At 62.3% G+C, this 16991-nt stretch overlaps 2 protein-coding genes across 4 annotated transcripts; both read right to left on the reverse strand.

The window, feature by feature from the left end:
- Window positions 1–49: 49 nt before the first annotated feature.
- Window positions 50–10190, reverse strand: ZMYND15 (zinc finger MYND-type containing 15). 3 transcript variants are annotated; one of them, XM_088142084.1, is made up of 14 exons: window positions 10055–10190; window positions 8444–8797; window positions 6619–6841; window positions 6360–6515; window positions 5868–6028; window positions 5610–5768; window positions 4816–4902; window positions 4591–4707; window positions 3500–3588; window positions 3070–3171; window positions 2710–2839; window positions 2554–2612; window positions 2202–2362; window positions 50–1929 (listed from the first exon to the last, which is right to left on the reverse strand). In XM_088142084.1, exons 1-14 carry the CDS (start codon window positions 10104–10106, stop codon window positions 1749–1751), a joined length of 2031 nt encoding a protein of 676 aa, XP_087998210.1. In that variant the 5' UTR covers window positions 10107–10190; the 3' UTR covers window positions 50–1748. The 3 variants fall into 3 exon arrangements, 2 of the variants coding, with proteins under 2 accessions (XP_087998210.1, XP_087998209.1); XM_088142083.1 differs by lacking the exon at window positions 10055–10190 and having other exon boundaries at window positions 8444–10045; XR_015796459.1 differs by lacking the exons at window positions 2554–2612; window positions 10055–10190 and having other exon boundaries at window positions 1794–1929; window positions 8444–10045.
- On the reverse strand, window positions 10134–16986 carry LOC148215840 (serine protease 55-like). Its single transcript, XM_088142132.1, has 5 exons — window positions 16856–16986; window positions 15678–15876; window positions 15005–15258; window positions 11594–11733; window positions 10134–10965 (listed from the first exon to the last, which is right to left on the reverse strand). The coding sequence occupies exons 1-5, from the start codon at window positions 16977–16979 to the stop codon at window positions 10615–10617; spliced, it is 1068 nt and encodes a 355-aa protein (XP_087998258.1). The 5' UTR covers window positions 16980–16986; the 3' UTR covers window positions 10134–10614.
- Window positions 16987–16991: the final 5 nt, after the last annotated feature.

Consider the following 16991-nt stretch of genomic DNA (forward strand, 5'->3'; position numbering starts at 1 on the left):
AGGACCAGGGAGGAGCCTGAGGGCCACACAGACACTCCTACCTGGGCTGGAGACAAGCAGCCCCCCCCAGCGCCTCCCTCCAGATGCAGGATTGCTCTGCCGCCCTGAGATCAGTTGGCATCTCCTCTGCCCAGGGCAGAGGGCACAGTCCGAGATCCATGCCAGCCCAAGTCCAGGGGCAAGAAGCAGCAAGGTGACCCAGGCGCTGCAGCTTTCAAGAACCGGGAGCTGCTGCTCAGCGGCTTGGGGAGAGGAGGAGGGGGTCTGGGTCTGGGTCTGGCCCTTCCTTTGGCCAGGGAGCGAGCCCAGGGCCACCAGGCTGCTCCACAGGTACTTGATCCTCTTGAGGAGGAGCATCTCCTGGTCAGCATCTTCTAGGCCAGTCTGCCCCCCACAGCCCCCACCGCTCTGTTCGGTTGCTGCTGGAAACCCTCTCAGCTTCCCAAGGCAACCTGGTCAAAGGTCCCCCACCCTTACTGACAATTCCTCCCCCACCCCATTTCTGAGCAGCCCTCTGGAGAGAACCAGGGTGTGTGTGTGTGTGCGTGCACACGCACGTGCACGTTTGGGCATTAGTTGGGCACAATAGCCAGGATCTCCTTCAAGGCAGTGGCTGTGGTGGGCCCAAGGAGGGGAGGCGAGAAGTGTCCAGGGTCTCCCCTCTTGAGCCAGAGGGAGACTTTCACCTGCTTTGGGGTCTCTGTCAGCAGATGGCCCCACTTCTCACTTGAGGGCATGTTCCTTTCTGTCCACCAGAGGTGAACCCTGGCAGAGGGTCAACCCGCACTGCCTGCAGCCAACAGAGGGAGGGAAGGGCCTGTTCCCCCCCAGGAGAGACATTGGCCAAGGGGAGGCAGTTGGGCCAAGTCTCTGGCCCTGAAGGACCTGCCTGGGGCCCCATATTCCGTGCGTGTCTTCCTTCAAGCAGGAACCCCATGGCTCTGCTCCCCAGGGATCTGTGCTGTGGGAGAGGACCCGTGCAGGCCCCCGTTTTGCTCCCCTGGGCCTCCCAGGCAGGCTGGGGATGACCCCTGGCAAGGGACCAAGCGCTGGGGGGGAGGAAGAGGCCCCCCCTTCCTGCAGGGAGGTGCCCGAAGGAGAGGGGCTCAGCACGGTCCCCACGCAGGGGAGCTATTCTGGGCTCCAACCCAAGGGCTCCGACCCTGCCCCACCACTCTCCAGGGCAGCAGGAGCAGGGAGGAAGCGGTCTGCCTCTGGCCTTGATCCCTAGGAGGTGGGGGGGCCTGGAAGAGATGGGCCCCACCTTGCCACAGCATCGGCCAAGGGAGGCAGCCGTTCAGCCATGGGAGCTGCAGCTCGCGCTGGCCTGGGCAGGAGGCGGCCGTCCCCTCGGGGCCCTGGCTCCATGGACGCCCCAAGCGCCCGTTGCTTCAGATCTAGGTGCCTGCCTGCCTGCCCGCTCGCCTGCCTGGCTCGCTCTTCCAGCGCTCCTGACCTAGGCACGAAGGGCCTGAATCAGGAGGAAAGCATGCCCTGAGGTGCCCAGGGCCGCACAGGCCAAGTCTGAGTTGCTGGCAGCGCTCTGCACCCTCAGGGAGAGGAGTCGCTTCACACGGGGTTCTGCTCCTTTCGGGCAGAGAGCAGGCTGGGACCAGGGAGGAACCAGTGTGGGAGGTCCAGACAAAGGGCACTGGCATCTGCGGGGCTGCCAGCCAGCATGCCGCTGTGTGAACCAGCACAGAGTCACAGTGTGTCCAGGGCGCTTTATTTCCTCCGCACCCTCCCCATCACTTGCGTCGGCGCCCTGCTGCACGGATCTGCCTCTTGTCCTTGCGCCGGCTACGGGCTGGCTCAGGCGGGTCTGGGTTCCCGCTGGCCAGGAGCGACTGCGGAGGGGGCACCGTGCTCTGCCGGTGGTTGTTGGCTGGTGCCTTGTATATCAGGTGGAAAATGAAGGCGTTGGAGTACCTGCCGGGGAAGACAGGGCAGACGAGGGTGGGGATCGAGGAGGCACCCACGGGTGGAGGCCCCGCCTTTCCCCATCCAATGGACAGTGCAGGAGGCAGGGCCAATGTGGGGCCAGGAGGACACTGCCCACAAATGCCCCAACTTGGGCACCTCTGTCCTGAGAGGAAGCCTCAAGGGCCCCAACTGGTTTCTCTTTGTGTGTTTGGAGGGGGGGAGGTATTACACAGTTGCCAGTTGGAGGGGTATGGGGTTGAGGCCTGCTTAGTACCCACCAGGGCATGGCGTTGTCAATGCCAGCTTGTCGGAAGGGTGAACGGAAGGGATTGATCTGGGCAGGACTGGCACTGCCCCCTGTGGCCATGGAGACAGTGGCCTCATCCACGGCGCAGCTGTATGCGCTGCATTCGGTGAAGTAGGCCGGGACTCGGAGGGACTGTGGGGAAGAGAAACATCCTCATCACCTGGGGGGGGGGGCAGGCTGTGGCAAAGCCAGTCAGCCCTGTCAAGGGGTCTCTTGGTGCTGGAAAGCCACTGCTTGGAGTGGGTGCAGCCTCCCTCTCACAGAGTGCTGCTGAGGACAGCTTTCTCGCCCTGCGTGCAGGGGCTGGGTGGGCAGGACCTCACCTGCAGTCGTGGCAGAACACTGAGCCAAGTCTCTTTGAGGGCAAAACCAGAGTTGAACCCTGAGTAGGAGCAATGGCACGACAATGCCTGCATTAGATGCCGATCTGGAACTCCTCCCCACCCCTCCAGCCTCCCCCTGCCTCATTTTCATCTCACCAATCACCAGGTCTGGTTTGGGAGCCTGCAGGAGGTGGTAGGGGCGGGCACTGAATCCCAGCTGCAGCTCACGGCGACCTCCTTTGGACCTGGGGGCCAGTCCAGGCTGGACAGAAACACCGTGCTCTTCCTGAATGGGCGGGGGGGGGGGGGGGAGAGCAGGGATCATTCGCACCCAGTGGAGGAAGCCTGAAGGCAGCCAGAGAGCGGGAGATGCCTCATCCCCAACCAAATCAGCCTGAAGAAGAAGTGGAGGGGCGCTTAAGACCCACACACCAGGACTGGGCCCCTCTCCCTGGAGTGTGGAGGGGGCAGAAAGAAGGACGCCCCCGGGGATAAACAGAGGGGAGGCAGACTCACATCCCTCTGCAAAAGGAACTGCTGGCCGTCCAACTCGGGGGGCAATGTATCCCCCACAAAGAGCAGCTCCAGGGAAACGTGGGGCAGCAGTACCGAAAGCTCCTGCAGGGGGGAGGGGTGGGGAGGGGAAAAGTGAGGAAGGGCAGGGTGGCTGGTCTGGCCTCCGGGCTCCCCGGAACGGTGTCTGTGGGTGCAAGGCGAGCCACAGGTCGTCACGCTCAGGCCTTGTACCCGGCTGCCGCCCTCCCTCCCGCCCGGCAGCCTTTGGGAGGGGTGAGCAGGGTGTGCCGGAGAGAGCACCGACGGTCCTGGACTACAACTCCCATCGTTCCCAGGCAGCACAGCCAGAAGCTCTTCAGCAGGGCTGCTCCAGATCAGCACTGCACTTGCCCCCTCGCTCTCTGCCCGTCCCCAGGGACCCCTTCCCTACCCAGAACACCATCAGCACGCCAAATTCTTTGCCAGCCTCCACCACGTGGATCTTGAGGGACTGTTTGTTCAAAATGTTTAGCTCTGGAACTGAAAGGAGGTGGGGGGTGCAAAATTAGGGACCCCCAAGTTGCTGAAGAGACCCCCCCCATTCAAAAGGCTCAAAGCTTTGGAGGCAGGGACCACCACCCTTAAATTCCAACAACAGACTGAACCCAGAGCGCTTCTGCATGTCCTGCTCACGCAGATGCTCGCTAACCCTTGGCGGTGGGCACGCTCAGCCCGTCCCCTGCCCACCGCCATGGCAGCAGAAACAGTCTGCTCACTTCCCCCCAGCACTGAGCCTGTCACAGCAGACGGCTCCGGCCCCATGCCCGTTGCCACCCGAGGCTCCTGAGGGCCTGGTCTCAAGGCTATTTGCCCCGGAGGACCTATCCCCCTTCTCTTGCTGCCGCCAGCCCTTTGAGGTAGGCCAGGCCAAGAAACAGGCGCCGCCAGGATTCCAACACTTGCTGTTCCTAGAGCACAACGAGGCCTGTTGGAGTTCCTGTCTGCCCCACTTTATACCAACAAAATCAAGGCGGGGCACTTTTGAGTTTCTGCCTCGTTCTTAGGACTAACCATCTCTTCTGAAATAACCGCTATTCTGGAAGTCAGCGCCTGGGTGGCAGGAGAAGCAGGGCAAGCCAGAGGGGAGATCGGAGAACTGCCAGCCAAGGGGCCATTGCTGCTAGCATCAGAAAGACCCACTTCCCCCATGGAAAGCCAGCTCTGCCACAGGGGTCCCACCTGCAGAGGCACCTCCCCTCTAGAACAGCTGCCTGACACCTCCCTGCAGCTTCAGGACTGCAGTGGCAAAGGCTTGGGGGGCATTCGGGGCAAGCTGGCAGAGTTGCCCTGCGTGGAGGAAAAAGCGTTTCAGGGCGGGGGCGGGGGCGGGGGGGGGAGGAGGCTGCACCCCTGAAATTCCAAGCGCAGAGTGAGGAGCGCGGTGGGAGGGCTGCTCAGGAAGAGTGGGGGTCATGCCTGGAGGGCCCTCAGGCTCTTGGGGTGCATGCCAAGGGCAGGGGAGCGGGATGCCCCCATACTCACAGTGCTGGGGAGCCAGCTGGGTGATGATGTAGTAGGCGGTGAGGGGATAGCTCAGGAGGACGGCCAGGGGGGCTCCAAGCGGCAGCCCCCGCCACTGATAGTACTCTTTCCAGGATGCTGGAGGAAAAGAGGGGGGGTGTTGGAGTTGGGGGAGAGGACGATGATCAGGCAGGGAGCGTCTGTGGAAGTACAGTGGAGGGCAAGGTGGCCGTGCTCCCCCCTCACCAAAGAAGGTCCGGGGCGCTGGGGGCTCTGGGGGCGCTGAGGGGAGCGCTGTCCCTCCTTCTGGCCTCAGTGCCTCAAAGGGGTTTCCTGCAGAGAGAGAAAGGCCCCCCAGACCGCACAAAGGTGAGGAGGCCAGGAAGGCTCCCGCGTTCTCCCCTCCTGTCCCCCAGGTGGTCCCGGGAGGGGGAGGCCAGGGGAGGGGCCAAAGAGCCCTCCCCCCATATCTGGCAAAGGCAGGGAGATAGGTTGCCCCCACCTGCCCGTTCTGCCACCCTAAGTGGGCCAGGCTGTGTCCCTTGCCCCTTGGGGTGGGAGGGCAGGGTGGGGGGCTCCAGCACCTCCTCCACCCTATTTATTTCTTAATTCATTGCATGTATGGGCCTCCAGGTTGCCCAGGTTCACCCTGACTCTGGGCAGCTTACAAGGTGAAACTCTTAAAAACAGAACAGAGACTGCAGCAAACAAACCCACCATCCACTCTAGCCTAAAGCCTGGAGGAAGAACCAGGCTTGAAGGGCAACACCATCTAATCGATGGGGCGCAAAGCATGCCAGCTCTGCCCAGTTGGATAGGATGGGCAGAAGCTATGGAGACGTAGGTCCCCCCAAAATAACCAGGCCCTCCGCTGTGAAGGGCTTTATACTGTAGGTGATAACCAGCACCTTGAACTGCAGCCAGAAACTTACGAGGTGCGGTTGGCGAATCAGTGGCATTAGATGGGCATACCCCGCCATGCCCATAACTGCCCATGCTACTGCACTGTAGACCCACTGCAGCTTCCAGCCCCCGCTCACCACTTTGGAGGAAGGGCACGGGATTCTCAGCAGAGCTGTTCTGCAACCCCACGCCATAGTCGGGGGCTCTCACCAGCATGCTCTCTCCGGCCCAGTACCCGCGAGTCAGCCCTCGGGCAACGAGGAAGCCCTCCTTGTTGAAATTCTCGCTGGTCGCCTCTGGGAAGCAAAGGGAGGGGTGGGACCCACAGCTTGGCCCTGGGCTTCCGCCCTCTCTGCTTCTGCTGTCTGGGACGGGGTGGGTGGGTGGGGACCTACCAGAGGCAAAGGTGAAGGGAAGGTTGGCGAGCTCCCTGGCGTGGCTCATGTACCCAGCCATGCGCTGGCACCAAAACTGGTGCCCGATGTCCTCGGGGCTGCGGCTCCAGTCCAGCTTCCGGCACCGCTCCGAGCAATAGAAGACGGCGCGGCAGTGCTGGCTGGGGGAGGAAAGGACAGTGGGCAGCAGAGGACATGAGGTTGGCCAAAGGGGCACAGGAGGAGGGCTGGGGGAGGGCAGGGTAGATTTTTCAAAGGGGTTGTGCCAGAGGGCTACCTGATGATAAAATAAATAAAATAAAACCGAGAGTTTCCACAAGATTTTGAGCAGATCTGCAGATGAGCATTTGTCCTGAACGGACCCAGGAAAAGTCTTGGTGATCTGGAAACGGGCCTCCCCTCTCCCGGCTTAGGCAAATGATTGTGACCAGAGGGAGGGTGGCAGAACACACTTGTGCACGGGCAAGGGAATTACATCCATTCTGCGCTCACCATGCTGTGATTTGGCCCTCAAAACTGTGCCGCTTGCACACGTGGCACGCTCGCACCCGTGTGGTCGGGAAGGTGAAGGCTGGCTTTGGGCCCCAGCCCCGCATCGGGCCCTTGCTCATTTTCACGCCTAGGCGAGCGAGCAGTGGCTCCAGTGACCTGCGAGGGGCCAGACCAGGGGAGAGTCAGGGGAGGGGAGAAGGCGCTGGGCCTCCTCTGCCTTGCAGGGCTCCTCCCTCGAGGGCCCCTCCGCCCCTCTCACTTGTGCAACGCAGGGTCTCCCACAGTCAGCAGCTTCGGCCGGCGGGGCTCCCCGGCCCCGAGTGGGCAGAACATGCTATAGCAGAGCAGGGCAATGGCCCGGGGCTCCAGGGGCTCCTGTCCAGCCATCCCCAAGGAGCCCCCCAGCTGGAAGTCAAAGCCCAGAATGGTGCCGTATTCGTCTGTCACCAGCAGGAGGTGCTCAACGCGCCACAGTGGCTGCCCTGCGGGAGCAAAGCACAGAACAAGAGGGGAGCGGGGAGAGGGGCAGATTTGGGCTCAGGATCTGCCCCCCCAGCAGACGCATGCAGACCTCTGGAGAACCCGGCACAACCTGAAGATAGACTTGCCTGGGGGCCAACCCCTGGGCGCGGGTGGGGAGTGTTTGTCTGGGTCTCCAACCCCCTTGTGAGGGGGGCCAGCTGCCCCATTGCTTCTAGAGCACAGCAATGCCAGGACTAGGCAAACCCACCGGAAGGGAGGGGCAATCGATCTCCCATTGCCCACTGCCTCCCATGGGGGGGGTGCGTGGTGGGGGAGAAATCACCGTGAACGTTCCCAAGCAGGCCAGGCTCACCAAGGGGGCAGATCTCTCTTGGGACTCGCCCCCTCTAGCTCCCGGCTCCCCCTGCAAGAGTTTGGCCAGGAGAAGGGAGGCTGGGCCTGGAAAGGAGATCCTCATCTTCAGATCTCACGAGGCCCCGCGTCCCGCTGGTCCCGCGGGTGGGCCTGATGAGGGGAGTTGAGCTGGCCTGCCCACCTTCCTGTTCCCTCCTTGCTGGCCTGGAGAGTGGGGTGCGGGGGTGCATCTGTGTGTGAAGCAGGGTTTCTCAGCCTTGGCATCTTGAAGACCGGTGGACTTCAACCCCCAGAATTCTGCCGGCTGGGGAATTCTGGGGGTTGAGGTCCACCCGTCTTCAAGTTGCCAAGGCTGAGAAACCCCAGGGTAAAGCTTTGCAGGGACCAGCATGAGCTCTTTCTTCCCTCCCTTTGTCCCCCACCCCGCCCCAGGACTTTAAGGCAGCCGGAAGGTCACTGGGCCACACCCAGTTTCCAATTATAAAAGGAAAACGTGGAGGGCACCAAAGGGCGGTGTGTCGGTGTGCTTGAAGGAAGATTGGGGTGGGGTGGGGTGGGGTGGGGTGGGAGGGCAGAAAGGAAAGCTTTGCAGCCGGGGAGTGGAGCAGCTGTCAGTAACGGTAAAGGAGGACCATGCTGAGAAGCCCCGGCCGGCCACAGCTGGTAAAGCCCCTTCCGTCCCTCGCCCCGGCACAGGCTGAGGAACCGCCGCGCCAAGGCTTCAGCAACAGCGGGCAGCAACAGAAGCTGGCTTGAAGGTGGCTACCTGCTGGCTAAAGACCGTGGCGGCGTAACTCAGGGAACAAAGAAGAGGAGGCTGATTAGGAGCAAGATTCTGCACGCACACAGGTATTGGTGCAGGCATGGTGCAAGCTTCGTAATCAGAGGCAAGGTGGAACGTTTGTTGATGGTTTTTTTAATGAAAGCCTCCCTGGGGAAACACGAGGAAGACGGAAGCAGCCCGTCTGGTGCCGGCCTGCACCATTTCCCCGAGGAATCCCCACGCGGGGGGCCAAACTTTGCCCCTGGCCCCCTCGGAATGGCAAACAGGGAACAGGGCTGGAGGAGCCAAACCGTTCCTGTGGAAGTGGCCATCTCCTGCCGGACTGCAAGTCCCCAGCCCCCCAGCCCGGCCCAGGGAGAGGCTGAGCGGAGGCCACAGGCCGTGGGGTCTACCCCGCCGTGCAGCTTCTGCTGCAGCCCTGAATTCTTCTCCTTGGGCCACCCGAGGCGCTTCGGCTGCTTACCTGTCTCCGTTGCCGCGGCATCTTCCTCCTCCTCCTCCTCCTCCTCCTCACCTGCCCCCACGAAGGTGATGAAGCGGTCCAGATCCTGCAGAGCCAGGGCCTCCTCGCTGTAGAGGCGGCCGCCCACTTGCTGGCCCGGGTCGGCAACCGTGAAGGCCAGGTTGCGGTTGGGCAGCACGTGCAAGACCCACAGGGCCGGGTCAGGCGGCAGGCGGCGGATGGAGCCCTCTTGCCTTTTTCGCCGCTCACTCCCGCGGCGGCAGGCCGCGTCCAGAAGGAACCGCTGATACCACCCGAACAGAAGCTCCGCAAAGTCCAGAATCTCCGCCCGGTAGCCGGTCACAAACTCCATGCCTGCGGAGGGAGTCCGGCCCCGTAAGTGGCAAAGAGGCCTCCCGCTCGGACCCTGCCCCACAGGCCTGAGGCTCGCTTGGAGAGCCCCAGAGTTGCCCAGGAGAGTGGGGGGCCCAAGGAGGGGGCCCAGACCAGCCAGGGCTGGGGTGAGAGCACTGCCTTCCGTGAGGGGGCCAAGCACCCCCTTCCCCGAGGTGTGCATGTGTCGTGGGGGATCCTTGACGCCACCAGCCTGGCGAGAGACACAGCTTCAGCCTGCTCTCCAAACACCCACAGAGCCCACTCCTGCCCTGTGCCTGGGGCCAGGCCAACCCCCGCCCGCCTGGCCCAGCTCACACCCCGCGTGCCTGGAGCGTGTGCCCGCCACGTCTTCAAAGGTAAATAGCCAGGGTTTCCTGGGTTGCACTGCGACATCAGGGGTTCCGGAACCCACCTCCTCCTCCTCCAGCCCAGCAGCCCCCTGCCCCCTCCTTCCCAGCCAAGGAACCTGGGACAGGGACTGTGCTTGCTGCCCCCCCCGGGCCTGGCTGGCCCAGGGTTGCTGTTTTGGGGTCCCAAGGGCCCCCCAGAAGCAAAGGGTGGGCCGCCTGACTTCCGAGACCCCAGCTTTGCCGCCTCCCCGCAAAGGCCAGGCCAACGGGTGACGGCACATTTGCTCGAGCTCCGGTATCCCCGGGGGGGCTCCCCTCCCTCTCCTTCTCTGTTCCTAAGACTCTGGTACAGAGTCCTCAAGTGGGAAGGGCCCCCGAGGCCACCCAGTCCTCCTGCTCAGGGCCTCCCTGTCCGGCATCCAATCGGGCCGGCCCCCCTCCAACCGGGGAGCCCCGCCTGAACTCCCCCTGAACCAGGGGCTGCCACTGGAGCTTAGTAAAATCGTCTGTCTGGTGCCCAGGCATTGGATGGCGCCCAGTCGGGGTGGGGGCGCCAGGCAGTCCCTTCCCCTGCTGGTCCTCCTGCCTCCCTTTCCTCAACTGGTTGCATCCGCTTGGGCCGGGGCAGAGAACAGCCGCAAGGGAGCTGGAGGTGCCATCCAGCCCATGCCTGTCTTGCCCGGGCAGCTGACTGGGCGAGGGTGTCCCAGAGCCCAAGCTTGGAGGCCTTTGGCTTTGCACCCCCACCGCCCGGCCCAGCAGAGACGCCCTGCTCATCGCAGCCCCCTCCTCGCTGCTGCCAGGCCTTGGGCGCTTTCTGCAAGCCAAGCAGGGGGTGGAAGGCCCCCACGCCCCCCCCCGGCATGGCTGCGCTAGAGCAGGTCACCTTCTTTCTCACAGCTGGTGCAGGTGGGGACGTGCCGGCTGTCGGATCCCATTTAGACCGTTTTTGGCGCTGCTGTGAGGAGAACACTCGCCAAAAGCAAAGCCAGGCCACATAGCACACGTCTGCACGCTTAATATGGTCCAGGTGCTCTGTGCCGCCACAGCCGAAATAAGAGAAGAGGCCTCTGAGCCTGTGCAGAATATCGCCCAGTCATCAGCTGCGTCTGGAAGGGGGCGGGTGTCGTCCGGGACAGAGAGGCCCCCGTTTCTCACACGGAGGACGAAGACCTTGACTCCAGCTTACAGGCCTTGCGGCAGCCCCTTGGGGAAGTCCTGCCCCTTCCCTTCCTCTGCCCACTGGCTAGGGGTCCTCCTGCGTATCCCATGGGCTTCGGAGTACTCCTCCCCTACCCCTCACGAGCAGAGAGCCAGGCTTATCCAAGAATATTTATTGAACCGCTGAGGCAAGCTCAGGAATGCCCCCCACGGGGCTCCGCCTCCTTTGCGGCACAGCCCTCCCCACGCTGGCCACCGCAGCCCTAGGCCGCCCGCTGCCCACCCTCAGCCCAGGGCCAAAGCCAGCACCGCCAGGGCACAGAGCAAGCTTTGGAAGGCCGCCCTGCGCTCGCCATGGGCCCCGCTGGCGTCCATGTCAGCCCAGAGGTCATTCTGCTCCTCGCGCAGTGGGGAGTGACTCGCGGCAATCTGAGGCACCCGGAAGGGCTGTCCATCATGAGCAGAGGTCTGCTCCAGCCAGGAATGGTAGTTGGACACCCGCGTGTACACGCCTGGGCTGCGGGGTGCCGCGCAGCTCCGACCCCAACTCACAATGCCGACTTGGTACCAGCGCCGGGGGCTGCTGCGGCTGCCATGGCTGGGTGGGAGACACATCAGGGGTCCCCCGCTGTCCCCCTGCACGGGAGAGAGAAGAAGAGGGGGCAGGGAATTGGGGAGGGGTGGGGCCACTGGAATAGAGGAGGGGCCCTCCCACGGCAGGGAAGCCTGGGGCACTATGGGCTGCTCAGCAGGTCGCGCAGGAGGCCCACCGGTGTGCCTTGGCTGTTCCACTGAGGCCAGCAGCCCTTCGGGGCAGACGAGGCTGGTGAGGGAGAAAGCAAGCAGGTCCCTCTGGGACTAAAGATGGCACTGGCCTGTGTGCGGGCGTGCCCAATGCACCAGGATGGTCTCGGGCACTGAGTCAACCATCCTGTGAATCAAGTTTGTTTCCTTTGCAAGACGTGCTGCGTGAACCCAGCTGCTGGGTCTGCTGAGCTGGGTTGAAGGAGTCTTTGCTGAAGACCGGAGAGGGCCTGGGCGACGGGCAGGCAGCTTGGCCTCTCGGTCCCGGGGGCTGCCCCAAGCCTGGGGTGAGCCTGGGAATGCCAGGCGGGAGGAAGGGCGCTTTGTGGGTGAGGGCAGCCCAGCCCGACTGTCCTCCCGGAGACTTGCAAGGACTCCCTGAGTCCTTTGGGGCAGGGGCTCGAGATTTGGCCTTGTGCCGGGCACACTGGAAGTGGTGGGGAGCAAAGGCGGCTCCTACCTGGCAGGCATCGCGGCCGCCTTGCTCGTATCCAGCGCACACCATGTTCCTGGTGATCGAGCGCAGCCACCGGAGACACAGCGTCCAATCTACCAGGCCCACCTGAACATCCAGCAGATCCAAGGAGCCATACTGTAAGCCTAACGGACAAACAGGAGAGAGGAGAGCCAGGGCAGGCTGCTTGGGGCTGAGCCCCAGAGATTTTCCCTGGGGGAGAGCCCTGGCCAGCAGGATGGCAGGAGCCAGGCAAGTCCGTCTCCTGGCCGTCCTGGCCCTCCACCAACCCTTTTGCTGGCTTAAAGCCCATCTCATCTCAACCAACTTTTGGTTGGGGGGGCACATGCGTTTGTGCTGAGCAGAGCAACCAGGGGTATTAGATTTAGAGAAGGATCTGATGGGAACAAACCTTTTAGAGAAGGACAAAGAACCCTGGTCAAGACTGAGGCCAGGGCGAGGGAACCGGACTTCCTGCCCCATCGTGATGCCTGCCACTGAACCCAAGACGCACAAGGAGAAGCAACCATGGAAGGACCCGCAGCTCTTTGCCTGCCCACCAGCAGGCTGAGAGGCAACAGCCCCTTCCCCGGGAGGGTTCTATGGGACAGGGCGGGCAAGGGGGGTTGCAGGGTGACTCTGAGCAACTCCAAGTAGCCTGGAGAGCAAAAGGACCCAAACTGAGGCTGCTGGAAGCGCAAGCGTCTGTCCTTATTGGAGGTAAAGGCCCAAGTTGTTTTGGCGTCCGTCCTACCGGGGTGCAGGAAGAGAAAGCAGGATCAGGAAGCCCACAGCCAGCTAGGCAGATGCGGTCGCCAAGAACGGTCTGGACTCTATCATGAGGCCTAGGCTACCTGACGGTAGGATGCCTGGGAGGAGAGGGGCTGCATCTGACAAAGGGGGAAGGAAGGAAGCCTTTGGCAGGCCCCTTGCCAGCTGTATCAGGAGGGTCACAAAACTGGACAGATGGTCCAGGTCTGAGGCCACCGACCCCGAGCCTGACTCGGAGGCTGGCAGGGAGCTGCACTCCTGCCATGCCAGCCTCGGATCTTTCCACGGCAACACATGGAGTACTGGGAACAAGCAACCCAACTCAGGAGGACCCGTGGGAGTTGTTGGACGAGGCCTGGAAGGCACAGTGACTTCAGAAGTGGTGGGGCGGGTGCTGCACCCCATAAAGAAGCCCTCCTCCTGCACAGTTCACAAACTGGGACGCAGAAGTCCTGCAGAGAGGATGAATTTGGGTACAAATACCAGGAGAGATAGAGAAAAGTGCTATCACCGGAGGCGGGGGCGGCGGGGGGGGGTTATTCCAGGCCCGAGACACAGTGGAAGCCTTTCTGGGTTAGAAGACCAAACGTTCAGAGACAGATGTCAGTCATAGTGGCGGTGGGAGGTTTCCACTGCCCTGGCAGCAGCTGGTCATTGAACTCTGCCAAGGGTCAGGGGTCCAACAAATCCCCCTCTCTCTGGCAACAAGGTGGACTAAGGGGGCTGCTGTCTCGATTTAATTGCTACCCACAGGGAGGCACTGGTTAAAGAAGCGAAGGTGGCTGGCACACTGAGGAAAAGCGACGTTATCCTTGAGTTCATGACATCAAGGTGAGAGCCAGACTGGCATGCTGGATTCCAGAAGAGCAGAGCTGCATGAATCTGGATGGAAGATAGGCCGGAGGCAGCCCCGGAGGCGAAAAGGGTCTGAGAAGAGTAGGGAGGGACGCTGCACCGCCAGACCCTGAAGGCCCCATCACAGAGGATTCTGGCAGCGGGTGTCGAAAGAGATGACTGTGGACACCCACAGACCTTTCTAAAATGGGGAAAACGGAAAGGGACAGGTCTTGGAAGGGGAAGGAGAGCTGTGCCATTGAGGCTGATACAAGCCGAGAGGGGGACGGGGGCTGGCGAGGAGACTCCTGCTGTTCGTCGGTCTTTTCCCAGAAGGGAAACCAGGCCCCAGCTGTCTGTTGCCGCGCCACCGGTGGAAGGCAGGGCTCCCACTCAGGATAGGCGAGGACAAAAGACATTAATTGGAATTAACTGCAGACAAATGACACTCCCTAACGCTGGTGATTGCGGAACTGTTCTCGGTAATCTTTGAGAACCCTTGGGGGGCTGGGGAGGTCCCCCAAGGCTGGAGAAGAGCAAATGCTGACCGATCTTCAAAGGAGGGAAGCAGCAGCGCCCGGGGCATCACCCGTCCATCAGTTTCATCTCTGCACTGCACAGGGACCTGGTTAAAGAGTGCGCTTGTGAGTGCTTAAGCAAGAATGCAACAAGAGCCAGGATGCGTTTGTCACAAGCAGTCATGCCCGACTAACTCTGAACTCCTTTCATGGTGCAGCGATTGGCTTAATCAGTCAAAGCAGTGCCACGGAGTCTCTCGTTAGCACAGCAGGTTCAATAATGCCACTGGGGCCTGCCTGGGCCCTACATGGTTCCGCTTGCTTATTAATCTGGACAAGTGGCTTGAGGGGATGGCGATGAGAATTAGGAGGAGCAGCTGATGCCTTAGAAAAGAAAATCAAGCCAGATCTAAACTTGAACAGCGAACCTGGGTGTCCTTGTTAAATGCAAACTCCTTGGGGGGGGGGCGTAAGAGGAGCACAGCACCCAGTTCATTGGCTGCAGTCAGGCTTATACGGTATCCAACCCTGAGCAACCCTGAATGGCTTATGCAGCTGAATAAAGTAATGAGAATGAGCGGAAAAAGACATGGCAGCAGTCTTTGGATAGGCAAAGGGTTGCCATCGAGAGGCGAGAGAAGACTTGCTTTCTCTCAGGCAGGAGGGCAGGACCAGAACCAAGGGGTTGAAACTGACTTGAAGGAGGTTCAAGTCAGAAACTGGAGGAATTTCCTGATGGTAAGAACCACCTTGCAGGAGAAATGGCATATTCCCTTCACTGGAGGACTTCAGACTTCAGACTTCGATGTGAAGTGCTCTAGCAAGCAGCGGGTCGGACCGGATGACTCTGGATCCCTCATCTAACGCCATGGTTCTGTGAGAAGGCCTCCCTCCCTCCCCTTCTGAAGCCATCAAGCCCGCAACAGCTCCGCCCCGGGGCAGTAAAGTCTCTGGGGAGAGTGAAGCCTCTGGCAGGAAAGTTGGACCAGAGTAACATCGCAGCCCTGCAGAGCAACCCCGCGAGGTGCGTGGCTCCGGCTGCACCACGGTGGCGGCTGCCTTGACCCTTCTGAGCATGCCGTGCAGAACCCCTTGCTGTGAGATCAGCCATCGACAGGGAAGGCAGCCCCGCGTGGAAAGGAGAGCTCTGCACAAGGGCAGGGCCGGGCCGGGCCGGGCCGGCTCACGGTGCTGCGGGGAGGAAGGCCCCCGGGTCGCTTCAGGGGGTGCCCGCAGGCGGGGCCCAGGGCTAGGGGTTCCTGCGGGGTGGTCAGGGGAGGGCGCCTGGGCTCACCGGCTCTTGTGAGGCCCCAGCCAGCCACAAAGCAGCTCTCCCACATGTTGTCGTCTGGGACGATGGTGCGGTCCGGCAGGCACAGGGCGGTGTGGTACCAGCTGTAGGGGATGGGCTTCTGCAGCAGCAGCAGCGCCAGGTCGTTGTCATAGGTCTTGGGATTGTACAGGGGATGGACGTGGATCTTGCGCACCCAGCGCGTCATGTTGCTTCTGCCCAGGTAGTTGCTCCCTGCGGCTACCCTGATGCCCTTCCTGGGCCGGGGGGGGCAGTCGGTCAAAGAGAGAGAAGCAGAGGATACGCACGAGCAGGAGAAGAGACGGCCAAGCAGAGCGGCCGCTGCCCAGGAAACACTGAGGGACCCTAAGGAGCCACCGAAGGCAAGGGCCGCTCTCCCGCCAGTGGCAGCTGTTCTCATACGGTACGGAAAACCAGGAACAAGGGGCTCTGAGCATTGCTGTCAAGTTAATGCAGGGGGCCCTTTCGTGGCTTCCCCGGGTACGAGGGAGAACTCCGCTGAGAACGGCTGCAAAAGGAGGCCAGGCTGCTCCCTGCCCCCATCCCCACCCTCCCTCGGTGATGAGCAAGGCCACGTCTTGCTTCCCCGCAGCTGCAGTGGGCCACCCACCCCATCTCCCTCCCAGGCACAGAGGGAGCGGCCCCGACTGGTTACCTTCTGTCCGAGAAGCAGTGCGCAGCAGACAGCACCCACCAGGGGTGCACGATGGACCCCCCACAGAAGTGGAAGGAGCTGGTCTGCACGCTGACCAGCCAGGGCCATTTTCCTGCACGAGCTCTCGTGCCCCCCACGATGCGGGCGTCGCCCAAAGGGGGGGTATGGGGTGCATCAAACTCTGGTCGGTAGCCGCAGCCTAAGAGAGAGAAGCACTCTCCCCGTCAGGAGGCACCCACAAGGCTGCCCCCACAAGGCTTCCCCCCCCCGGGCTCCTTGGCGAAGCAGGTAGGGTGCTCTCCCCGGCCAAACCCAAATGGGCTTCAAGGAGACCCGACTCTCCCAGTGAATCTGAGTTCCACAGGGCTTCTCCTGACTTCTGAAAGTGGCTTTGACCTGGCAGCCCAGCCTGTGGGCTTGGGGTCTGCTGGGGTGCCCCGTCCAACAGCCGAGCATCCCTGCCCTGCTCGGGTGGGGGCTGCCCCATTCAGCGTTTCATTTGGGGGACAATATTCCGAAGGCCTGTCCTGCGTGCAGCCTGGTGCCTTTGGCCCTCTGCTGCCAGTGACCTCACAAGCCTCTGTGACATCACAAGGAAGGGAAGGGCCCTCCAGCTGCCCTGCCCAAGGCAGGAGGCACTTCCCTGGTGGCTTCTGCCCCAGGTCCCTCTCCTCCCCCCCCATAAGAAATGCCCCCTGACACCTTGTGCTAAAGCCCCCATCCTTTGCAGCAGGAGCAGGCAGACCAGCAGCACCAGGGTGTCCATGTGGCACTCCCAGGGCCAATGGGCACGCCTTTGCGTGTGGGCGGGGCCTCTGGCCATGCCCTGTAACATCACAGAGTTCCAGGTGATGACCTCACCAGCGCAGAACCGCCGCCCTTCTTCCAGCCCTTCCACGGGGGGCGGGGGTCGCGGGGGGAACTCTTGACCGAGAACACGGGCAGGCAGGGGAGGGCCTTCAGCTTCGGGCCCTTGCCTGGGGATGAGGCGGCCACTGCCAGCTGCGGGCAGCCCCAACCTGGCGCCCAGCCCAATGGGGCCATTCTGATGGGCCGCTCCGTCGCCAGAAGACGAGCGGCGATACCTTCTACCCGGCCTTTGCGCTCAGAGGCTGGGCGCCCACAACACCTGACTTGTGCAATTGGGGGACGCGCGAACCGACGGGGTCTCGGCTCACAGTGTTGAGCCCGACAGTCGGAGCCGATTCGGGCCACCGTAGTTAAGCGCATGACGCCGTCCTGCTCGTCCCCGCCGCCGCCGCCGCCGCCGCCGTCCTGCCCGAACTGGGAAGCCCAGAGCATGGGGCTCCCGTT

This window comes from Python bivittatus, unplaced genomic scaffold, assembly GCF_059951505.1.
Source record: "Python bivittatus isolate LINGU-HERP-01145 unplaced genomic scaffold, Pbiv_v1 ctg000370_np1212, whole genome shotgun sequence".
NCBI lineage: Eukaryota > Metazoa > Chordata > Lepidosauria > Squamata > Pythonidae > Python > Python bivittatus.